We start from the raw sequence: 25812 nt of genomic DNA on the forward strand, positions 1-25812 counted from the left end.
AGTCTAACTTCTCAGTACACGTAGACAGGACAGGGAGATCTTTCAAAACAGTTCTTTTCAGCTGGCATTGAAAAGCAATATAACAGGCTTTCTTCAAATTCAGGAAATGAGATGAATTGACAGAGTGGACTTCTCAGGGTCCTTCAGAGATGTTGGAAAATGAAGCTGGATTATGGTCTTCTTTCTTGACTTCTTCAGATTTGACTTTATCTGCTGCTTACACCAGAAGGTAAAACACACACATTGACTCACAACCAAAAAGAACTTATGAGTTTTCTCCCCATCCCAGGTGCTGTCTGCTGCTACTGGGCTTGTCCAATCAAAGGAATGCTTGTCACATCTCTGCCCGTTACCAGGGTTTCTGCTCTATCTTTAACTTGAGTCACGTGATAACCAGTAACATTGTTGCCAATCCAGTTCCTTCAATGTCTTCTTGATGACTTGCTTTTGAAAAAACTGGTCCAACATTTATTCAGTTTCACTATGAATTCCTTTAACAAATATTTTTAAACAAAAAAAGAATCACTTTCAGAACAACAGAAAGATATTTCAGCCCATCATGTCTGTGCTGGCTCTTTGAAAGCATATCCACTAAGTCCCACTCCCTTGTCCTTCCCTATGGCCCTGCAACTTTCTCCCTTTCAAGCATATATCAACACTCTTTTAAAAATTATTATTGAATCTGCTTTCACCACTCTTTCAGGCAGTACATTCTAGATCATAACAACTCACTGCATAAAAAAAAAAATTCTCAACACCCTCCTGGATTTTTTGCCAATTATCTTAAATCTGTGTCCTCTGATTACTGACCCTCCTGCCAACGAAACAGTTTCTTCTTTATTCTAGCAAAACCTTTCATAACTTTGAACATGATAGACTCAAGATACAGACCCATTTTTCACCAAGCCAAAAATTCCTTTTGATTCAATTGATTATTTGTAGAACAAAGCAAGTAGTTTGAATAAGCTGTTTCTACTTGATGGTATATCAACTCAACAGTTTGCAGTCAAAAAGTATTGAGCCCAGTTCTGGGCGCCACACTTGAGGAAAGACATGAGCGCATTGGAGAAAGTACAGAAAAAATTCACGAGAATGGTATCAGGGATGAGGAACTTCAGTTATGAAGATAGTTTGGAGAAGTTAGGACTGTTTTCCTTGGAGAAGAGAAGGCTGAGAGGTGATTTGATGGAGGTATTCAAAATCACGAGGCGTCTGGACAGAGTAGATAGAGAGAAACTGTTCCCACTCGTGAAAGGATCGAGAACGAGAGGGCGCAGATTTAAAGTATTTGGTGAGAGAAGCAAAAGTGACATGAGGAAAAACTTTTTCACGCAGCAAGTGGTTAAGGTCTGGAATGTGCTGCCTGAGAGTGTGGTGGAGGCAGGTTCAATTGAAGCATTCAAAAGGGAATTAGACAGTTATATGAAAAGGAACAATGTGCAGGGTTACGGGGAGAAAGCAGGGGAATGGAACTGGGGGAGTTGCTCTTTCAGAGAGCTGGTGCAGACATGATGGGCCGAATGGCCGCCTTCTGCACTGTAATGATTCTGTGCATAAGGAGAATGTTCTGTCTCAGTGAACAGGGTCTCAAACTAACAGCTCAGTAGCCTGGGGTCTCTCAGTGGACCAGCTTGCTGGTCAGAGGGTGCATGTCACATTTTAGGACTTGCGATGATTTTGTTACAAAAAAAAGTCTTGGTATTTATATTAAAATGCTATTATTAAATTAAAATTTAGTTCTCTGCACAGAAGTGCTGGTATGTGTATTAGAGCCAGATAAACTGGTTTGCAGAGTAGTGCTTTCTCACAAATCACTCCAGCTTGAAACAATGAGGAGTGTTAAGACATTCCTACAGATCATTTATATTCAATGGGAGCAATTTTAAGCTAACCCACCATCAGGAAACAAATAGGATGAAGTGTAAAGCTGGTGTTCCATTCAATTCTGTAGGGATCTGCAGCAAATTAGGTTAAAACAGGGTTGTCCGACATACAGCCCGCGGGCCAGGATCTGGCCTGCCAAACGTTTTCATCCAGCCCATGGCTGTCAACTGTTCCCGGGGCCGCTCCTCATCCTCACCATGACTGGAGATGAGTAATTTCCCTTTGTCAGTCCGACTTTTAAACTATTGTGCTGTCAGTTTCACAGATGACAGCTGATGACTCTCTCACAATTGAAGAGAGAGGAACACTCTTTTAAAGTTCTTTTAAAAGTCTTTTAAAAAAAGATCATTGTCAGTTTCACAGGTGACAGCTGCTGACATTGGGAACAGCTGTTTCCCAACAAACTCCAGTTTTCTGGCGCGTTCTGACCATTTAAAAAAAAGTGCGGGGGAAGGGACAGAGAGTGGGCTCAGCGGTGGGGGGGGGGGCAGGGGAGACGGGGAGACGGGAAGACGGGGAGAGAGAGAGCAGGGGAACAGAGAGAGCTCTTTAAAAGTCACAGTGCTTGAATGAGGGACCCATCATTGGGAAGTGTGTGGGGGGGGGGGGGGGGTGGGGGGAGACACTGAGAGCCAATTCCCTGACCTTGCTGCTGACTCACCCCCACCCCCACATCCCCCTCCCCCACCCTGCTCAAAACCCTCCTGTGACTTACCTGTGGCCTGGTTCCAGGGCCTCAGGTGAGTCCAGTACCAGCAGCAGCCACTGCGTTCACCGTGGCACTGCTCAGTTAAACAGCTGCCAGCCTCGGATTAGCCAGCAGCTCTCAGCAGGCGGGACTTCCGTTGTTGGGGTCCATGATCCCAGGGACCTTGATCTCAGGGACCTTGATCCTGGGGAAGGCCCGCAGCTGCTGTCCAATCAAGTGTCTAATTGGCACTTGATTTGGTGGGCTTTCCCCAGAGGAGGTGCCCTGGGGCACTCGCCAGCACTTTGGCCGGCAGTCAAGATCCTCGTTCCCAAGACAAAATTTCAACCTTACTATGTGGTATTTTTTTTTTTTTGAGTAAATTGGTTGAGGGAGACAAAGTGGGAGAAGGCATGACTTGGTTAAAGGTAGAGCTAGTCAGGATTAGCTGAATTCCAGACCAAACAACAGATATTTTGTTTGCTAAAAAAGCAAAACTGAATTATGTTGAATAAGATTCAATGTAAATATTATTCTGTTTGTTCATTTGACAGCTGTAAAAAAACCAGTTTGCTGATTTATATTTGTTCAGCATTAATCAGTCTGTCTTTCAGAAAACTGCAGAAAAGCACAAAGCCATATGAGAAATAACAGTCTCCAGTTCATATAACAAGGGGTTCCTTCCATTGATTTGGCCCCATATCATACTATCATATATCTAGATATTGGGCAGTCAAGGTAAACTGATCATATGGGGTATTTATTGGAGAAACCAGTGACACTGAACCCAAGAGAGTGTGTAAGACCATGGGTATCACCTGGTGATGCTGGTCTATTCTACCTAAAATGGCTGCTGCAGTAAGTTCATTAGTGCTTAACAAATTAGAGATGGCCTAATAGAGGTCTTTAAAATTAAGAAGGGGTTTGATAGGGTAGATATAGACAAGATGATTCTACTTATGGCAGAGTAAAAAAAGCTATGGGCCTTAAATATAAGACAGCCACTAGTTAACCTGCTACTATTTGTAATTATATAGCACCTTTATAGTAAAACGTTCCAAGGTGCTTCACAGAAACTTAACACATTCAGCAAAATGTAACACCGAGCTACATAAGGAGATATTAGGGCAAATGACAAAAGGCTTCAGCAAAGAGGTAGGTTTTAAGCACCATCTTAAAGGAGGAATGAAAGGTAGTGAAGTGGAAAGAGAGGAAATTCCAGAGTTTGGGACCTAGGCAACTGAAGGAACAGCTGCCAATGGTAGGGCCATTAAAATTGGGGATGCTCAAGAGACTAGAATTAGAGGAACACAGGTATTCTGGAGGGCTGTGGGGTTGAAGGTTGAAGAGAGAGACAAGGCCATGGACGGATTTAAAAACAAGGATGAGAATTTTAAAAATCAAGGCTTTCTTAACCAGGAACCAATTTAGGTCAGCAAGCAAACTTCACTCAATGTGGTTAGAATGTGGAACCTGCTACCACATGGAATAGTTTAGGCAAATAGCATAGCTTTAGGGGAAGGTACATAATTATATGAAATGGAACTGGATAGAAGGGTCTGCTGATAGGGTGAGATGAAGAAGGCTCGTGTGTAGCATAAAAACAGATATAGACCTGTTGGGTCTATCATGCTGAGTAAAGGCATGTCCTATTCATAACTAAAACATGGACTGTATCCAGCATAGAATCCTCTAGAACTGAATTTTCCTTTTGTTTTAAATGAACCACAATGGACATTAAAAGTGATCATGGGCTGCAAAGATGGCCAAAGGTCAGGTGACCTGACCTGTGTATTCAAAACCTGACTCACTGCCTTAAAAGGACAGAAGGATACCTTCCAGACTAAGAGGTGTCATCTAGGCCCATCCTGAAATCATCAGGAGACATTCCTGAATTGAATGGGTTTCGCCTGAAACAAACAAGGTGATTGTCTTAACCCTCCTCAGGATGAATGTCTTACAACAATAAACCAGGATGAGGCTAATTAACCTAGGCCCCTACCATATTTGGAAAATGAACAGTGAGAAGTCACATCGTGCCTTAAAATAACTGGAGAATGTAACGTCTTAAGGCCTCCAAGCCTGTTCCCTTTCAAGACCACCAGTACAGAAAACCAACCTCCTAGTAATGAGACTACAAGCAACTAAATTCATGGCCCGCTGAAAATCCACCTCTGAGAGAATCCTACAATGACTTTAATATACCACGCCGGCTATCGAATCCACCTAACTACATTTCAGGAGTGAAAAAGCCTTCTTCACTGAGCTCGCAATGCATGCCTTTTCCCCAAGATGAGCCAAATCATGTGTATGAACTACTCCTTTGCTTTTAATATGTAAAAGTGTACTATCCTTTTAACAGCTTTCTTTCTAGAGTGGTGAGCAAGTGACGTAACGTTAGACTTTCGGGTTGAACATAGAGTCATAGAGTCACTTCCGGCACAGAAGGAGGCTATTAGGCCCATCAAGTCCATGCCAGCTTTCCACAGAACAATACAGTCAGTCCCACTCCCCAGCTCCATCCCCGTCACCCTGCAAGTCTATTTCTCTCAGGTGGCCATCCAACTTCCTGAAGTCACTGATCGTCTCTGATCCACCACTCTCGTGGGCAGTGAGTTCCAGGTCATTACCACCTACTGCATAAAAAAAGTACTTTCTCACATTCCCCCTGCATCGTTTGCCCATTACATTCAATCTGTATTCCCTAGTCCTTGTACCATTTGTTAATGGGAACAGCTTTTCCTGGTCTATCTTATCTAAGCCTGTCATAATCTTGTACACTTCTAATAAATCTCCCCTCAAACTTGTTTGTTCTAAGGAGAACTAAACTAAAATCCTCCATCCCCAGCATCATTCTGGTAAATCTCCTCCGCACCCTCTCAAGGACCCTCACATCCTTCCTGTAATGTGGTGACCAGAACTGGATGCAATACTCCAGTTGGGGCCTAACCAGGGTTTTACAGACGTTCAGCATAACTTCCCTGATTTTGCACTCTATGCCTCTATTTATGAAGCCCAAGATTCATATGCTTTACTAATCACTCTCTCTATATGTCCCGCCACTGTCAAAGATCTATGCACATGCATCCCAGGTCCCTCTGTTCCTGCACACTCTTTAGAACTGTGCCATTAAGTATAAATTGCCTCTCCCTATTCTTTCTGCCAAAATGCATCACCTCACACTTGTCAGTATTATATTCCATCTGCCACCTCTCTGCCCATTCTGCTGGCTTATCTGTGTCCTGTTGCAGGCAGTTCATATCATCCTCACAGTTTGCTGCACCTCCAAGTTTGCTGTTGTCAGCAAATTTTGAGATTCTACTCTGTATTCCAAGATCCAAGCCATTTATATATAGCAAAAAAAGCAGCTGTCCCAGCACTGACCCTTGGGATATGCCACTGTCTACCACCCTCCAGTCTGAAAAGCAACCATTTACTACGACTCGCTGTTTTCGGTCCTTTTGCCAATTTTTTATCCAATTGGACACTGGCCCTCCTATTCCTTGAGCCTCAATTTTAGTAACCAGCATTTTTTGTGGTACTTCATCAAATGCTTTCTTCAAATCCATATAAACAACATCCATCACATTTCCTTCATCAACCTTCTCTGTTACCTCATCAAAAAATTCAATTAGATTAGTCAAGTATGATCTGCCTTTTTAAATCCATACTGGCTATCCTTAACTAACTTGAACTTCTCTAAGTGTCCGTTGATAGTTTCCCTGATTATTGTTTCTAAAACCTTACGCACCACTGACGTTAAACTAATTGGCCTGTAGTTGCTAGGACTGTCTTTACACCCTTTCTTGAATGAAGGTGTCACATCTGCCACTCTCCAATCCTCTGGCACCTCCTCCATATCCAGGGAAGATAGGATGATTATAGAAAGCCCTTCCGCTATCTCTATCCCCACTTCCTTTAGTAACCTGGGATGCAAGCCATCTGAACCAGGTGACAAATTGGGTGGTTTTATTTTAATTTTAAAAAAAGTCAACAAATGAAACTCTCCACCGAACAAAGATGAACATAGTCAGCCCTTTTAGTAGTGCCTCTAGTCTCTGCTTCAACTGATATTTTGTCAGCCTCCATTTCCTTAGCAAACACTGACACAAAGTACTCATTGATACTCATATTATCCTTGCCAGGTACCTCTAAGCATATATTACCTTCTCTGTCCCCAATAGGCCCCACTCCTCCTCTTATTACTCACTTACTATTTACATGCTGGTAGAAGATCTTTGGGTTCCCTTTTAAGTTGACTGCCATTCTATTTTCATATTGTCTCTCTACCAGTCTTATTTTCCTCTTCACCTCCACTCTCAACTTATTGTATATGGCCTGGTTCTCACTTGATGAGTTCACCTGACATGCATCATACACCCTTTTTTTTTGTGTCATCATCATCATCTCTCGTCAAACAAGGAGCCCTATTCTTGGTTCGTCTACCTTTCACCCTTGTTGGAATGTTCCGAGCCTGTACCTGAAGATAATCCATTGTTCTGATACAGCTCTTCCTGCCACTTTGGTTCCATTCTACCCTGGCTAGATCCCTTCTCATCACATTGAAATTAGCCCTCTTCCAATCTCGATAGTCCACCTTATTTTGTTCCTTGCTTTTCTGTATGACTAGTCTAAACCTTATGATAGGATGATCACTCTTACCCAAGTGCTCCCCCACAGACACTTGGTCCACTTGGCTGACCTTATTTCCCAGCATCAGATCCAGCAATGCCTCTTTTCTAGTTGGGCTGAGAAAATACTGATCGAGAAAGTTCTCCTGAACACATTTTAGAAATTCCTCCCCCTCCTTACTTTTCATTCTAAAATGATCCCAATCAATATTTGTGTCAAGTCCCCCAATACCATCACTCTATTGTTCTTGCACATCTCTGATTTTCCTGCAGAATAAAAATGTGAATAAAAATAATCCTTTTATTTAAACCCACAGAAAGCATGCTGCTGATTATTCAAATTGACCATACACTCAGGGGATAAGAAACACAAATATCGTCCTGGTCAAAAACACACTGATTATCAACAGTAAAGGTTTGAAGAACTGGGGTTTCAGTTCTCTCTCAAATCTGTCTGTAATAGGTCGAATGGCCATTTCGGAGTTGCAAATTCTGTCAAAGCCCATAAATTAATAGATATTAAAAATAAAAATAATGATTTGAAATCTGACAGAACCTCCATCCCTCCAATAGAGGGTATAGAGAAGACTTACGAGGAATGTTGCCTGGAATGGAGAATTATAGCTATGAGGAAAGGTTGGACAGACTGGAACAGAGGCAGCTGAGGGGAGATGTAATTGAGGGGTATGAAATTATGAGCGGCCTAGATAGAGTGGATAGGAAAGAGGACACAGATTTAAAGTAACTAGCAGAAGGATTACAGGGGGAGTTGAGGAGAAACTATTTCATGCAGAGGGTGGTTGGGGTCTGGAACTTAACTGCCTAAAAGGCTGGTAGAGGCAGAAATCCTCATCGCATTTAGAAAGAACGTGGATATGTACTTGAAGTGCTATAACCTACAGGGCTACGGACCAAGAGCTGAAAAGTGGGATTAGGCTGGATAGCTCTTCTTCAGCCAACACAGACAAAATGTGTTAGAAATGCACAGGACACCACCAGTCTGGTGTATACGGAGTCTTTATTGAAACTGACTGTAATGGCTGCTCCCAGTCAGAGTGCTTCATGGTAGAGGTCACATGACTATGGCAAGCCAGGAGGCACATTGGTACAGTATTGCATTTCTATCCCAAACATCCCTCTTTTCATACAAAACCCCCCCCCAAAAATTGCATGCATCATCATTTCCACTGCGAGTTTCCCAAGTTACCCACTATGCACACAACTGTTCTCATGCATCAGTAGTTCATCATTCTTGTCAGTCTCTGCACATGCATTGCACACAGCCATTAAATCGTGCCGGTCTCTTAATGGTGGGCGTGTGTGTTGTCGTTGGTTGCTCATCTGGTCGATTTTCCTTCTTCGGCGAGTGTCGTTCCCTTGTCATTTGTTGCCACGGTAACTGTTGCCGTTCCATTTCCGTTGTTGGGGTACTATGGACTTCTGGGGCTGATGGCTGTTCTGTGGTCTGTGCAGTTGGTGAGTTCTCAACTTCCTGATTTGCCATCTGCCGTGAAGGAACAGCTTCTCCAATTGTACGTGTGTGCCTGCGGTTGTGACGATATCTCTGGTCCTTCCCTGCCACCGCATACGATCGAGATGACAACTGCTCTATGCAGGTCCCAGGTTGCCACTTGGGCTGACTCTTGTTGAGTGTGTTGAAGATTTGCACCCTGACTGGCTCTCCAATTCTCAATTCTGGCAATGGTTCGGCAGTTTTGTCAAAATGAAATTTGGCTTTCTGCCATTTCACCTTGATTTTGTCTGCCCACTCTGCGGAATCTAAGTGCTCCTTTCCCATAGCCTCCACCTCGGGCACCTGAGCAGATGACTGCCAGATCTTCTTCGCTGCCTGTATGGCTCGTGTCACCTTGCAACTGGCAAAGGTGCTCTCGTTCCAGCGCCCGCTCTTGTAGGCCATTTCTGGGTTTTCTCTTTTTGCATGTAGAAGGTTACCAGTCGAAGCTTTAGACTTGCTTTGGCTGAGATGAGTGTCTTTTGCTTGTCATCCATGACTTGGAACTCCAGATTTTTGTTCTCGTCATTGCAATGGGTTCTCAGAGTAACTTGTCCTCTTGGCACTAGGATGGTGCCATCATATAGCCACAACCTTACTTTTGAGGGCTTCATTTTTGGATCACCATGTTGAGCCACTTCGCACAGGTCTGTGAAGCTCATTATGTTGCATGATGCACCGGTGTCTATCTGGCATTTTATGTTGACTTGATGTTCTCCTTCTGCAGTCATCATTCCAAGTCACAAACAATTTATCACCGATCGACCTGTCTGAAGCATCCCGCTGTATGTTGTATAGTGATTTGTCAGAATCTTCAGCTGATATCTCTCCACCTGTACCTGCTTATTGTGCTTCCTTCTAGCCACACTTGTGTGCAAAATGATTCAGCTTCTTGCAGTGAGAAGACTGTTCTCCCCACGCTGGACATGCCTTCTTTTCCTGTGCGTGATGTCCTTCATAGTATTTGCATTCTGCCCTTTGTCTGTGATCTTTCTGCCCTTTCGGCCTGGAATATTTATCAGCATAATGCAAGGCCTGGTCTTTTCTGCCATAAATATGCTCTAGCTGCTGATTCACAACCTCAGCACTGCTGCACACATTGATTGCTTTACTGAGAGTCAGTTTCTGACTCAGTGGACATGCGCTTACTGTGGGATCTCTTATGCCTAATACAATCCCGTCTTTAATTAGATCATCTCTTAGTTGCGCAAATTCAGAGGATTTTGCAAGCTGTGTTAGTGCAGTCACATATTGATCAATGGACTCTTTCACCTTGGACCCTAATATTGAACACATACCGTTCATAGGTTACGTTCACATGGGGTTCGAACTGTGCCTTCAGGCTTTCAAATTTTCTGCTGTCAGTTTTTTTTGTTCTTCAAAGAGATTTAGGGTGGAATACACTTTGCAACGGTCTCTCCCCAACAGTGATAAAAGTGTAGCTACTCACAGCTGCTCTGGTTTGTTAAGTAAATCTTTCGCAATTTCATAATTTTGCCATTGTGAGTGGAAAAACTGCCAGTTCTGCTTCATATCACCTTTCATTTCAACCGGCGCAGGCAGAGGAAAATTTGCAGCCATTATCCTACCCTGTGCTTTCAGCTGTTTCTTTGTTCCTTTTCTGTGGCTTCCCAGGCTTTTAGCAGCTCTGACTATTCCTGTGGCCTTTTATCCATCGCTCTGCTTTTCAACAGCTCTTCACCACTCAAAACTCAGCTCCACTCTGACACCATGTTACAAGCTCACAGGACACCAGTCTGGTGTATACAGAGTCTTTATTGAAATGACTGTAATGCCTGCCCCCAGTCAGAGTGCCTCATGGTAGCGATCACATGACTATGGCAAGCCAGGAGGCACATTGGTACAGTATTGCATTTCTATCCCAAACAAAATGAACCAAATAGCCTCCTTCTGTGCTGTAATTATTTTATATTTTTATCACTTAGAAGGAGGATATAGAGGATACACACAGGGAAACAGTGGGAAATATAACATAGTACAATAAGCATTGAAAACAAAAGGCCCTTTGGCCCAACCAGCTCAACCTAAATCCTGCAATTCCCCATCCACTGAGAAACAATGTGGTATTTAGAACATACACAGTATAGAAGAGCAAGATATGGGAGATACTGTTTGAACTGAAGTCTAATCCACATCCCAGATAGATGGCAGTATCATATACTGACTGCCACAATATAGCACCCTTGACAGAGAAATGTTCCATAGTGTTTCACAGAGCACACGGAAAAGGTGGATGCCAAGCCAAAGACTAGGAAGGGTAACCAAAACCTTCGTCAAAGACATGGGTTCTAAGGTGGATGGGAAGAACTACGATACAGGGAGGGAATTCTAGAACATGGCACCTAAGTGCTTGATGATGGAGTGAAAGGGGTGGGGACACACACAAGAGGTCAGACTCAGAGAAATGGAAAATGTGATGAGGGGGGACAGGATGTGGAGCCTGAGGGAGCTTACAGAGATCGGAAGGGAGAAGTCCACAGAGGGATTTAAGCCCAAGGCTGAGAATAGTAAATAAGACATTGGGAGAAAACATAGGTAGTGAGGATTGGGGTGATGGGTGAGTGGGCCTCAGTATAGAACAGGATGTGTACAGCAGAGCTTGGGATAAGCTGCCATTTATAACACAGGAACATAAGAAATAGGAGTAGGAATAGCCCATACAGTCCATCAAGCCTGCTCTGTCATTTAATAAGATGAACTTCTACATCAACTCTCTATATCAACACTTTCCCACCACATTCCCATAATCCTTTGATTCCCTTAGTTCTTGAAAATCTATCAATCTCAGTCTTGAATATACTTATCAACTGGGCATCCACAGCTCTCTGGGATAGAGAATTCCAAAGATTCACAACGCTCTGAGTAAAGATATTACTCCTCACCTCAGTCCTAAATAGCTGACCCCCTGTCCTGAGATTATGGCCCCTAGTTCTAGACTCTCCAGCCAGGGGAAACAACCCCTCAGCATCTACCCTGTCAAGCCCTCTAAGAATTTTATACATTTCAATGAGATCACTTCTCATTTTTCTAAATTCCAGAGAATAAGCCCATTTTACTCAATCTCTCCTCATAGGTCAACCCTCTCAACTCAAGAATCAGTCTAGTGAACATTTTTTGCACCCCCCTCCAAGGTAAGTATATCCTTTCTTAGGTAAGAAAACCAAAACTGTGCACAGTACTTTGGGTGTGGCCTCAACAAAGCCTTATACAATTGTAGCAAGACTTCCCTATTCTTGTGCTTCAACCCGCTTGCAATATAGGGTCAACATACTTTCCCAATTGCTTGCTGTAGCTACATGCCAACTTTGTGATTCATGTACAAGGATCCCCAAATCTCTCTGAACAGCAACATTATCAAATTTCTCATCTCCTAAAACTATTGTGCTTTCCCATTTATCCTACCAAAGTGGATAATTGTTCACTTTCTCACATTCTTGCTCAATCACTTAATGTATCCCTTTGCAGTCTCTTTGCATCCTCTTTACAACTTACTTTCTCACCTAGCTTTGCATTGTCAGCAAGCTTGGATATATTACACTCAGTCCCCTCATCTAAGTCATTAATATAGATTCTGAACAGTTAAGGCAGAAGCACTGATCCTTGCGGCACTTCACTAGTTATACCCTGCCATCTTGAAAATGACTCCTTCTCTCTGTTTCCCGTCTGTTAACCAATCCTCTATCCGTGCTAAAATATTACCCCCAATCCCATGATCCCTAATCTTATGTAACACCTTATCGAATGCCTTCTGAAAATCCAAATATACTGCATCCACCAGCTCCCCCTTATCCATCCTAATAGTTACATCCTCAGAAACTCTAATAGATTTGTCAAACATTATTTCCCTTTTATAAAACCGTGCAAACTCTGCCTAATCATTTTTTAATTTTCCAAGTGCCCTGTTACCATGTCCTTAATAATAGATTCTAGTATTTTTCCTAACTGGCCAATAGTTCCCTGTTTACTCTCTTTTTTTTGAAACAGCGGGGTTACATTTGCTATCTTCCAATCCATAGGGACCATTCTAGAATTCAGGGAATTCTGGAAAATCAAAACCATTGCTACAACTTTTAAAACCTAGGGTGTAGACCATTAGATCCAGGGGATTTGTTGCCATTTAGTCCCATTAATTTCTCCAGTATTGTTTCTTTACCAACATTAATTACTGTACTAATATTACTCTAAGTTCCTCATTCTCATTAGGTCTTGTGCAGGGTGGCTTGTGGTCTCCCAGGGATGGGTCCCTTGTTCAAAGGCACTCAGTGCCTAATAGAGGGACCTGGCATCAGGAAGGGAGGGGCGCGCTGAGAGCCACCCCCTGCGTTTGCTGCCGACATCCATCCTCCACTGTGACGCCCACCCCGTGAAACACCTTCCACCATCACTTACCTCTGCCCTGGGTCGATTCACAATCTTGGGCCTCTGGTGGGTGTCATTCCAGCAGCAGCCACCACCTCCTCCTCAGTCTGGTTTAAGTGAAATCCGTCCCAATGGAAAAGTTCCTGTCTCGCACACCACTTTTTCAGTCACGCATTTAAACTTCTAATCTGTTTGTCCCTATGCTAATTTGCACTGGCTCAGGTAGCAATCCAGAGACTATTACCTTTGAGGTTCTGCTTTTTAATTTGTACCATGGCTCCTCAAACTCCCTTAGCAGAACCTCTGTCTTAGTTCCATTTTGTTGGTTCCCACGTGGACCACAACAACTGGATCCTCCCTCTCTTTCTCTAGTAAAGTGGAGAGAGAAGTCCTTAACCCTGGTACTGGGCAGACAACATAGCCTTCAGACTTCTGGTCGCAGCTCCAGAGGACAGTACTATCCCACTTACACTTCCGTCCCCAACTACCACCACATTCCTTTTTGCTCCCCCCACTTGAATGGCCTGCTGTAGCATGGTCTACTTGCCCATCCTCTCTCTCATCTTTGTTCTCATCCATGCCAGGAGCAAGTCCTTATATCTGTTAAGCAATAGTAAAGGCTAACCCTCCTCCACCACTGCATCTGTGGTCCCCTTACCTGCCTGAGTTGAAGTCACATCTGCCAGTTCCTGACCACTAACCAAATCTAAACCACCACCTAACCCAAGGGTTGTGACTGCCTGCTGGGCCAAAATGTCCAGGTAACTCTCCCCGTCCCAGATGCACCGTAACATCTGCACCTGGCTCTCCAACTCGATAGTTTAGAAGATCATAGAATCATAGAATGGTCACAGCACTGAAGGAGGCCATTCAGCCCGTTGTATATGCAAGAGCAACTCACCCAGTCCCACTCCCCCGCCTTTTCCCCATAGCCCTGCAAATGATTTCTCTTCAGATAATGATCCAATTCTCTTTTGAAAGCCTCGATTGAATTTGCTTCCACTATACCCTTTCACAGTGCATTCCAGATCCTAACAACTTGTTGTGTAAAAAAGCTTTTCCTCTGGAGTGCTGACTTGGGTTGCATTAGAGTGCTATAGTGGAAGTTTGGTAACTGAGGAAATTCGGTGAGGAGGGAGCGAGGAGCTCCTTTCATTTCCTAGCTGTCCTCAGAGTGAGGGAAGCCGAGATCTTCCAAAGAGCACAGCTGACTGGGAGAAGACTCGGAGGACGGAGTTCCAGACCGGTAAGTATAAAACAAAACTTACCTCTGGTAAAAAAAAACTGAAAGTGACGTCACAGGAAAGCTGTGACCTGATTGGCTGGTAGGGAATTTTTACTGAATTTGAAAATAAAACACTGATAAAAATTGATTAAAACCCTAATTGACTAATTAATAATTAGAGTAACTAAACCAGAGGGAGGAGATTACTGTATTTAGTTAGTATTTAATATTTATAGTAGGAATCTAGCACTAGGGACCATATAGTTAAATATAACAATTTAGTAAGGATTTAATAAGTATTTATTTTAAATTAATTTATTAATTAGCACTAGAAATGTCAGTTAGAGGGGTGAAGCGCTTCACCTGTGAGATGTGGGAGGTCCGTGACGCTTCCAGCATTCCAGATGACTACATCTGCAGGAAGTGTGCCCAGTTGCAGCTCCTCACAGACCGCATGTATCGGTTAGAGCGGCAACTGGATGCACTTAGGAGCATGCAGGTGGCAGAAAGCATCATAGACAGGAGTTTTGGAGAAGTGGTTACACCCAAGGTGCAGGCAGATAGATGGGTGACTGCTAGAAGGGGCAAGCAGTCAGTGCAGGAATCCCCTGTGGCTATCCCCCTCTCTAACAAATATACCGTTTTGGATACTGTTGGGGGGTGATGGACTATCGGGGGGCAAACAGCAGCAGCCAGAGCAGTGGCACCACAGCTGGCACTGTTGTTCAGCAAGGAGGGACAAAGCGCAGCAGAGCAAAAGTTATAGGGGACTCTATAGTCAGGGGCACAGATAGGCGCTTCTGTGGACGTGAAAGAGACTCCAGGATGGTATGTTGCCTCCCTGGTGCCAGGGTCAAGGATGTCTCTGAATGGACAGGGGGCATTCTGAAGGGGGAGGGTCAACAGCCAGAGATTGTGGTACACATCGGTACCAACGACATAGGCAGGAAGAGTGATGAGGTCCTACAGGGGGAGTTTAGGGAGTTAGGTAGAAAGTTAAAAGACAGGACCTCTAGGGTTGTAATCTCGGGATTACTCCCTGTGCCACGTGCCAGTGAGGCTAGAAATAGGAAGATAGTGCAGCTAAACACGTAGCTGAACAGCTGGTGTAGAAGGGAGGGTTTCAGATATCTGGACCATTGGGATCTCTTCAGGGACAGATGGGACCTGTACAAGTAGGACGGGTTGCATCTAAACTGGAGGGGCACAAATATCCTGGCTGCGAGGTTTGCTAGCGTCACTCGGGAGGGTTTAAACTAGTGTGGCAGGGGGGTGGGAACCAGAGCAGTAGGACAGCAAGTGAAATAAATGAGGGGGAACTAGTAAATAAGGCCAGTAAGACTAAGAGGAAGAGCAGGCAGGGAGATGTTGCTGAGCACAGCGGGACTGGTGGTCTGAAGTGCATTTGTGAGAAGTATAACAGGTAAGGCAGATGAACTTAAAGCTTGGATTAGTGCTTGGAACTATGATGTTGTTGCTATTACAGAGACTTGGTTGAGGGAAGGACAGGGTTGGCAGTTAAATGTTCCAGGATTTAGAAGCTTCAGGCGGGATAGAGGGGGATGTAAAAGGGGTGGGGGAGTTGCATTACTGGTTCAGGAAAATATCACAGCTGTACTGGGGGAGGACACCTCGGAGGGGTCATGCAGCGAGGCAATATGGGTGGAGCTCAGGAATAGGAAGGGTGCAGTCACGATGTTGGGGGTTTTCTACAGGCCTCCCAACAGCCAGCGGGAGGTAGAGGAGCAGATATGCAGACAGATTTTGGAAAGATGCAAAAGGTAACAGGATTGTAGTGGTGGGTGATTTTACCTTCCCCTATATTGACTGGAACTCACTTAGTGCTAGGGTCTTGGATGGGGCAGAATTTGTAAGGAGCATCCAGGAGGGCTTCTTGAAACAATATGTAGATAGTCCAACTAGGGATGGGCTGTACTGGACCTGGTATTGGGGAATGAGCCCAGCCAGGTGGTCGAAGTTTCAGTAGGGGAGCATTTCGGGAACAGTGACCATAATTCCATAAGTTTTAAGGTACTTGTGGATAAGGATAAGAGTAGTCCTCGGGTGAAGGTGCTAAATTGGGGGAAGGCTAATTATAACAATATTAGGCAGGAACTGAAGAATTTAGATTGGTGGCGGCTGTTTGAGGAGAAATCAAATTCTGACATGTGGGAGTCTTTCAAACGTCAGTTGATTAGAATCCAGGACCAGCATGTTCCTGTGAGGAAGAAGGAATAAGTTTGGCAAGTTTTGGGAACCTTGGATAACGCTGGATATTGTGAGCATAGTCAAAAAGAAAAAGGAAGCATGCTTAAGGGCTGGAAGGCTAGGAACAGATGAATCCCTTGAGGAATATAAAGACAGTAGGAAGGAACTTAAGCAAGGACTAAAGAGCTAAAAGGGGCCATGAAAAGTCATTGGCAAACAGGATTAAGGAAAATCCCAAGGCTTTTTATACGTATATAAAGAGCAAGAGGGTAACTAGGGAAAGGGTTGGCCCACTCAAGAACAGAGAAGGGAATCTATGTGTGGAGCCAGAGGAAATGGGCGAGGTACTAAATGAGTACTTTGCATCAGTATTCACCAAAGAGAAGGACTTAATGGATGATGAGCCTAGGGAAGGGAGTGTAGATAGTCTCAGTCATCTCATCATCAAAAAGGAGGTGGTGTTGGGTGTTTTGCAAAGCATTAAGGTAGATAAGTCCCCAGGGCCTGATGGGATCTATTCCAGAATACAGAGGGAGACAAGGGAAGAAATTGCTGGGGCCTTGACAGAAATCTTTGCATCCTCATTGGCTACAGGTGAGGTTACAGAGGACTGGAGAATAGCCAAGGATAATAAGGGTAGCAAGGATAATCCAGGAAATTATAGGCTGGTGAGCCTTACGTCAGTGGTAGGGAAATTATTAGAAAGGATTCTTCAGGACAGGATTTACTCCCATTTGGAAACAAACAAACTTATTAGCAAGAGGCAGCATGGTTTTGTGAAGGGGAGGTCGTGTCTCACTAATTTGATTAAGTTTTTTGAGTAAGTGACGAAGATGATTGATGAAGGAAGGGCAGTGGATGTTGTCTATATGGACTTCAGTAAAGTCTTTGACAAGGTCCCTCATGGCAGACTGGTACAAAAGGTGAAGTCACACGGGATCAGAGGTGAGCTGGCAAGATGGATACAGAACTGGCTCGGTCATAGAAGACAGAGGGTAGCAGTGGAAAGGTGCTTTTCTGAATGGAGGGATGCGATTTAGTGGTGTTCCGCAGGGATCAGTGCTGGGACCTTTGCTCTTTGTAGTATATATAAATGATTTGGAGGAAAATGTAGCTGGTCTGATTAGTAAGTTTGCGGATGACACAAAGGTTTGTGGAGTTGCGGATAGTGATGAGGATTGTCAGAGGATACAGCAGGATGGTTGGAGACTTGGGCAGAGAAATGGCAGATGGAGTTTAATCTGGACAAATGTGAGGTAATGCATTTTGGAAGGTCTAATGCAGGTGGGAAGTATACAGTAAATGGCAGAACCCTTAGGAGTATTGACAGGCAGAGAGATCTGGGCGTACAGGTCCACAGGTCACTGAAAGTGGCAACGCAGGTGGATAAGGTAGTCAAGAAGGCATACGGCATGCTTGCCTTCATCGGTCAGGGCATAGAGTATAAAAATAGGCAAGTCATGCTGCAGCTGTACAGAACTTTAGTTAGGCCACACTTAGAATATTGTGTGCAATTCTGTTCGCCACACTACCAGAAGGATGTGGCGGCTTTAGAGAGGGTACAGAAGAGGTTTACCAGGATGTTGCCTGGTCTGGAGGGCATTAGCTATGAGGAGAGGTTGGATAAACTCAGATTGTTTTCACTGGAATGACGGAAGTGGAGGGGCGGAGTGGCATGGAGAGTGGATAGTCAGAAGCTTTTTCCCAGGGTGGAGGAGTCAGTTACTAGGGGACATAGGTTTAAGGTGAGAGGGGCAAAGTTTAGAGGGGATGTGTGAGGCAAGTTCTTTACACAGAGGGTGGTGAGTGCCTGGAACTTGCTGCCGAGGGAGGTGATGGAAGCAGGTACGATTGCGACGTTTAAGAGGCATCTTGACAAATACATGAATAGGATGGGAATCGAGGGATACGGTCCCCGGAAGTGCAGAAGGTTTTAGTTTAGGCAGGCATCAAGATCGGCGCAGGCTTGGAGGGCCGAATGGCCTGTTCCTGTGCTGTACAGTTCTTTGTTCTCATGTCACCATTGATTCTTTTGCCAATCACCTTAAATCAGGGTCCTCTAGTTCTCGAACCTTCCGCCAATGGCAATGTTTCTCCCTCTCCACTCCGACCAGATCCTTCATGATTTTGAACTCCTCTATCATATCTCCTGTCAACCTTCTCTAAGAAGAACAACAACCCCAGCTTCTCCAATCTATCCACATAACTGGTCTCTTACCCCTATAAACATTCTTGTAAATCTTTTCTACACCCTCTGCAATGCCTTCCCATTCTTCCTGAAGTGTGGTTCCCAGAACTGGACACAATACTCCAGTTGAGGCCGAACCAGTGTTTTATACAGGTCCATCATAACTTCCTAGTTCCTGTACTCTAAGCCCCTATTTATAAAGCTCAGGATCCTGTATGCTCTATCAACCTGTGCTGCAACCTTCAATGATTTGTGCTCTTGCAGCCCTTTAATTTATATTTCCTCTCCTCGTTTTTCCTACCAAAATGAATCACTTCACACTTCTCTGCATTAAATTTCATCTGCCACTTGCCCGCCCATTCCACCAGCCTATCTATGTCCTCTTGAAGTTTATCACTATCCTCCTCACAGTTCACAATGCTTCCAACTTTTGTGTCATCTGCAAATCTTGAAATTGTACTCTGTACACCCAAGTGTAGGTCATTAATATATATGAAGAAAAGCAGTCCTGAAGAAGGGTCACTGACCTGAAATGTTAACTCTGCTTCTCTCTCCACAGATGCTGCCAGACCTGAGTATTTCCAGCATTTCTTGTTTTTATTTCAGATTTCCAGCATCCGCAGTATTTTGCTCTTATTTAAGAAAAGCAGGGGTTCTGACACCAACCCCTATATCTATTCCCAAAAATAACGGTTCACAGCTACTCTCCGTTTCCTGTCACTCAGCCAATTTCGTATCCGTGCTGTCACTGTCCCTTTTATCCCATGGGCTCTAACTTTGCTGTTAAGCCTGTTATGTGGCATTTTATCAAATGCCTTTTGAAAATCCACGTACAACATATCAACCACTTTACCATCACCAACCATCTCTGCTAACTCATCAAAAAAGGACAAGCAAGTTAGTTATACACGATTTGCCCTTAACAAATCCATTCTGGCTTTCCTTAATTAATCCACATTTGTTCAAGTGACTATAAATTTTGTCCTGATTTATCATTTCTAAAAGCTTTCCCAACACAGAGTTTAAACTGACTGACCTGGAGTTGCTAGGCTGGTCCTTACACCCTTTTTGAACAAGAGTGTAACATAGGCAATTCTCCAATACTCTGGCACCACCCCTTAATCTAAGGAGAATTGGCAGATTATATAGCCAGTGCCTCTGCAATTTCCACCCTTACTTCCCTCAGTATCCTTGGGTGAATCTCATCTGGTTCTGGTGACTTATCAACTTTAAGTACAGCCATCCACAAACTCCTCTATCATTTTTAGCCCATCCAGTGTCTCAACTACCTCGTCTTTCACCATGACTTGGGCAGCATTTTCTTCCTTGGTAACGACAGATGCAAAATATTCATTTAGTACCTCAGCTATGCCCCTGCCTCCAATGCATTCGGTCCCTAATTGGCCCCACTCCTCCTTTTACTATTTATATGCCTGCAGAAGACTTTTAGATTCCCTTTTATATTAGCTGCCAGCATTTTCTAATACACCCTGTTTGCTTCTCTTATTTGTTTTTCACTTCTCCTTCTATATTCAGCCTGGTTTTCAACTGTACCATCCATATGCACCATTTTTCTGCTTCATCTTAATCTCTATCTCTTTCATCATCCAGTGATCTCTGGAACTGTTTCCCCTTTCTTTACACCTCGTGGCGATGTACCTTGACTGTATCCGAAATATCTCCTCTTTAAAAGCAGCCCATTGTTCAGTTATAGGTTTGCCTGCCAATCTTTTGATTCCAATTTACTTGGGCCAGATCCATTCTCACTCTATTGAAAATATAAAATAAAGGGCACAATTCTAAAGGGAATGCAGGGGCAGAGGGACCTGGGTGCATATGGGCATAAGTCACTGAAGGTGGCAGGACAGGTTGAGAGAGCAGTTAATAAAGCAAACAGTATCCTAGGCTTTAATAATAGGGGCATAGAATACAAGAGTGAGGAGTTATGTTGAGTATTGCATCCTGTTCTGGGTGCCGCACTTTAGGAAGGATGTGAAAGCATTGGAGAGTTGGCTCCATGGACCTTAGCAAGGCCTTTGACAAGGTCCCGCATGGTAGGCTGGTCCAGAAGGTTCGAACACATGGGATCCAGGGTGAGCTAGCCAACTGAATACAAAATTAGCTTGGTGATAGGAGGCAGAGGGTGGTAGTGGAGGGTTGTTTTTCAGATTGGAGGCTGGTGACCAGTGGTGTGCTGCAGGGATCGTTGCTGGGCCCTCTGTTGTTTGTCATATATATTAATGACTTGGATGTGAATGTAGGGGGCATGATTAGTAAGTTGCAGATGACACCAAAATTGGTGGTATAGTGGACAGTGAAGAAGGTTGTCTAAGGTTACAACAGGATCAACTGGGAAAGTGGGCAAGGCATTGGCAAATGGAATTTAATGCAGACAAGTGTGAAGTGATGCATTTTGGGAAGTTAAACCAGAGCAGGACATATGCAGTGAATGGCAGGGCCCTGGGGAGTGTTGTTGAGCAGAGAGACCTTGGGGTGCAAGTACATAGTTTCCTGAAAGTAGCAACACAGGTAGACAGGGTGGTGAAGGCGGCGTATGGCATGCTTGCCTTCATTGGCCGAGGCATTGAGTACAAGAGTTGGGACGTCATGTTACAGTTGTACATAACGTTGGTTAGGCTGCATTTGGAGTACTGTGTGCAGTTCTGGTCGCCGCACTACAGGAAAGATGTGATTAAGCTAGAGAGGGTGCAGAAAAGATTCACAAGGATGCTGCCTGGTTCGGAGGGCTTGAGTTATAAAGAGAGTTTTCCCTGGAGCAAAGGAGGCTGAGAGGGGACATGATAGAGGTATATAAAATTATGAGAGGCATAGTTAGGGTAGATAGCCAGAGTCTGTTTCCCATGATAGGGGTGACTAAAACTAGAGGGCATAGATTTAAGGTGAGAGGGAGGAGGTTTAAAGGGGATCAAAGGGGTAAATTTTTCACACAAAGAATAGTGGGTATCTGGAATGAGCTGCCTGAGGAGGTGGTGGAGGCAGGAACAGTAGCGACATTTAAGAGGCATCTGGACAGGTACTTGAATGAGCAAGGCATAGAGGGATATGAAATTAATGCAGGCAGGTGGGATTAGTATAGTTAGGCATTATGGTTGGCATGGACGCGGTGGGCTGAAGGGCCTGTTTCTATGCTGTACGACTCTATGACTCTAATGTCATTCATGACCTCAACAATCAGTGGGTTAATGTGGACAGGCTACAGATTCTGCATCATTATCTCTCTGCTGTTAGACTGGTGCAAATGCTGAACTTTTGCATGTCACAAACAGGAGGTTAAAGCCTTTTAAGATAATACCTGCAAGGCCACTGATGTGCTGTATATGTTCCCAATTTTGCCTTTCTCGGTCTGCCTCTTCTGTATCTTCTGTATCAGTTTGTTCATTGCAGTCTCTGCCTTTGTTCTTGTATTATTGCTGTACATCCAGGTATCGGAGCTAGGCACTTTAGATTCATGCACACACCTAAGTGCCAAAACCAACATTGCTTCCGTGTCTACCATTAAAACAGACAGCCAGATTAACCATTTATTTAATCAATGAAAAAAATCAGCTGCCTCATCTTTGTCAGGGATTTTATGTACGAGATATGAGTCAAATTCGAATTGTGCCCATCCTGAGGTCATTAGTGAGCCCCCTTAACTCTGTGTTACAATTGTATTGGTGTCAGTTTGGCTCCTTTAGTAGCACTAGAGTCAGAAATCCATGCATTCATAGCCCATTCCCAGGACTTGAGCATATAAAGTGGGCTGACACTGCTGTACTGAGGGAGTGCTGCACTGTCAGAGGCGCCATCCTCCAGGTGAGCCATTAAACCAAGGTTCAAGCCTGCCTGCTTCAGTGGTTCAAGTTCATGCTCAAGAACCTATGACACAATTTGATGATGACAGAGCGTTCTCCTAGTGTCCTGGCAAACGTTCCTGTCTCAAACATAACCACAAAAATAAATCTGTCAGTTATTCCTCTTACTGATGTTGGTCGGATCATATATGTGCAAAATGGCTTTGATCAAAGTTTATAAAAAATAAAATCCAGAGAGATACAGAACAGCGCAGATCCAACATCATCTGATTTACACTATTGCCCAAAGTCAAACCTACTGCCAAAGTACTTTGGGATGTTTCTGAGGGTATGATATGACATTATATAAAAGCATGTGTTTCTCTCTCTTCATATGAGTGACTAATGACAGCTATGAATGTACATTTAGCGAGCAAGAGTGTTAAATCTAACCGCATTCAATGCTGAATCTCAGGAGGCAGCTCTCAGCCACTCAGATCCTTTTGCTCTCTGAAATTTGTGACTGAAGCTGCTCATCAGTAAACATAACCAAATGTCGATGATTAATAAAGTCAGTATAAGAAATTTGTTTTAAATCACTTGATGATGCTGCCCTTGTTAAGATATCATTCTCCAGGGTTTGGCTGCCCTACTATACCTCACTGATGTGACTCTCCATCATGTGTGGACCAGGCACTTTTGTCTGAGTCAGAGGGTTGAGGGTTCAGGTCCCACTTCAGAGACTTGAGCATAAAAACTAGGTTGATACTCCAGTGTAGCACTGAGGGAGTGCTGCACTGTCAGAGGTGCAGTCTTTCTGGTCAGAACAGAAGCTCCGTCTGCCTTCTCAGGTGGATGTAAAATATCTCGTGGTACTTTTCGAAGAACAGCAGGGGAGTTCTCCCCAATCACCTGGCCAATATTTATCCTTCAACCAACATCACTAAATGAGATTATCTGGCCATTCTCTCACTGCTGTTTGTGGAATCTTGGTATGTACAAATTGGCTGCTGTGTTTCTGACATTACAGCAGTGACTATACTTTGAATGGTCTCCTTATTTAAGGAAGGTTGTAAATGTATTGGAAGCAGTTCAAAGAAGGTTTACTAGACTAATACCTGGAATGGGCAGGTTGGGTTGTCTTCTGAGGAAAGGTTGGACAGTCTAAGCTCGTATCAGCTGGTGTTTAGAAGTGTAAGAGGCAACTTGATTGAAGCATACAAGATCCTAAGGGGTCTTGACAGGGCGGATGTGGAAAGGATGTTTCCTCTTGTGGGAGAATCTAGAACTAGGGGTCACTGTTTAAAAATAAGGGGTCACCCATTTAAGACAGCGATGAGGAGAAATTTTTTCTGAGGGTCATGAGTCTTTGGAACTCTCTTCCTCAAAAGGCAGTGGAAACAGAGTCTTTGAATATTTTTAAGCAAGGGGGTGAAAGATATTGGTGGTAGGCGCGAACGTGGAGTTGAGGTTACAACCAGATCAGCCATGATCTTGTTGAATGGCGGAGCAGGCTTGAGGGGCCGAATGGCCTGCTCATGCTCCTAATTCGTATTTTTGTATGTTCTTTATTGGCTGTAAAGCTTTTGGATATCCTGAGGTCATGAAAGCTGCTATACAAATGCAAGTCTCTTTCTTTCTATTTGATGTGGGATAGCACTGAACTTTTCCTCACCCAAGGTTCCACACACACATTTTGATGCAGGGATCACCGGATTGCAATCAGGAGCAGAAAAACGCCATCTCCCTAATCTAAGGCACAAACTCCAGTTGTAACACTTCAACTGATATTAGTTAACTCAGTATGAACCAGGACTCAAACCTGTGGCCATCTGCGGGATCTGACTTAAGGTTTTCTTTAATACAATGAATTTTTGAAGGAGCCAACAATGGAATAAATTTCAAAATTAATTATTATGCACTCAAAAATAACAATTTGGAGATGAAACACAAATTAAATGCTCACCAAAGCAGTGATGGTGGTGGTCATGTAGCATCAGTCCTGACAGGACGCCGTGGTTTAGTCGCACATTATACACGCACAGCGCCAGTACACCCAGACTGTACTGGTAGTAGTTGGTCAAAGGGACATCATGATCTGTGATTAGATGATGAAACAGGGATTAGAATACCAGCACCAACAATGACAGATGTGGGAGAACTGCTCAAGTGAATCACTTGAGAGACAGGACTTAGGGTTTGCAAGTTGGATTGGCCCGAGCTGAAATACGTTGAACAGAGTCAGAACTGATGAAGGCTGGCATCACGACATACTCTAAAATGCAATAGCACACATGCCATAACACCCTCATGATATATTCTAAAATACAGTAACAGAGCTAACACCCTCACAACAATATACAATGTACACTATAACACACTCTATAATACAAGATACTCAAACATACAACACCCTACAATCCCCTCACATGCTCTAAAACAGGGATGTCCAACCTTTACACATCTTGGGGGGGGGGGGGTGGAGAAAGAGAGAGGGGAGACAGAGAGGGGGGAGACAGAGAGGGGGGAGACAGAGAGGGGGAGACAGAGAGGGGGGAGACAGAGAGGGGGGAGAAAGAGAGGGGGGAGAAAGAGAGGGGGGAGAAAGAGAGGGGGGAGAAAGAGAGGGGGGAGAAAGAGAGGGGGGAGAAAGAGAGGGGGGAGACAGAGAGGGGGGAGACAGAGAGGGGGGAGACAGAGAGGGGGGAGACAGAGAGGGGGGAGACAGAGAGGGGGGAGACAGAGAGGGGGGAGACAGAGAGGGGGGAGAAAGAGAGGGGGGAGACAGAGAGGGGGAGACAGAGAGGGGGGAGACAGAGAGGGGGGAGACAGAGAGGGGGGAGACAGAGAGGGGGAGACAGAGAGGGGGGAGACAGAGAGGGGGGAGACAGAGAGGGGGGAGACAGAGAGGGGGGAGACAGAGAGGGGGGAGACAGAGAGGGGGGAGAAAGAGAGGGGGGAGAAAGAGAGGGGGGAGAAAGAGAGGGGGGAGAAAGAGAGGGGGGAGAAGAGAGGGGGGAGAAAGAGAGGGGGGCACATTACAAATTTTGCCTTACATTAGGGAACAATCAAGAATATTTTGAAAAGATAAAGGCATTAAAAATTTATCTTACTATCAAAACAACTAATGTGCATTTTTGTGAATGAGCTTCAAATGAAAAGATTAATTTATTAACTTAGTTACTGGTCATTATGTTGAACACTGAATTAGTGACATGCCTGGCATTGTTTTTGCTTGCATAAGTACTCAATCCCTGCCCATCTTGCTCCTCGTCCCCGCTCTCCCCGGCTCTCTCCCCAA

At 44.2% G+C, this 25812-nt stretch overlaps 1 protein-coding gene across 3 annotated transcripts in view; it reads right to left on the reverse strand.

The window, feature by feature from the left end:
• Positions 1-25812, reverse strand: part of tcn2 (transcobalamin II) — an 89826-nt gene that overhangs the window by 18551 nt on the left and 45463 nt on the right. For all 3 annotated transcript variants that reach the window (XM_068055273.1, XM_068055272.1, XM_068055274.1), the window contains exons 5-6: positions 24478-24609; positions 22031-22227 (exon numbers count right to left, since the gene is read on the reverse strand). In XM_068055273.1, coding sequence (XP_067911374.1) covers positions 22031-22227; positions 24478-24609 — 329 coding nt within the window. The remainder of the gene's footprint in view (positions 1-22030; positions 22228-24477; positions 24610-25812) is intronic.

The sequence above is a fragment of the Heterodontus francisci genome, chromosome 23, assembly GCF_036365525.1.
Source record: "Heterodontus francisci isolate sHetFra1 chromosome 23, sHetFra1.hap1, whole genome shotgun sequence".
NCBI classification, from domain to species: domain Eukaryota; kingdom Metazoa; phylum Chordata; class Chondrichthyes; order Heterodontiformes; family Heterodontidae; genus Heterodontus; species Heterodontus francisci.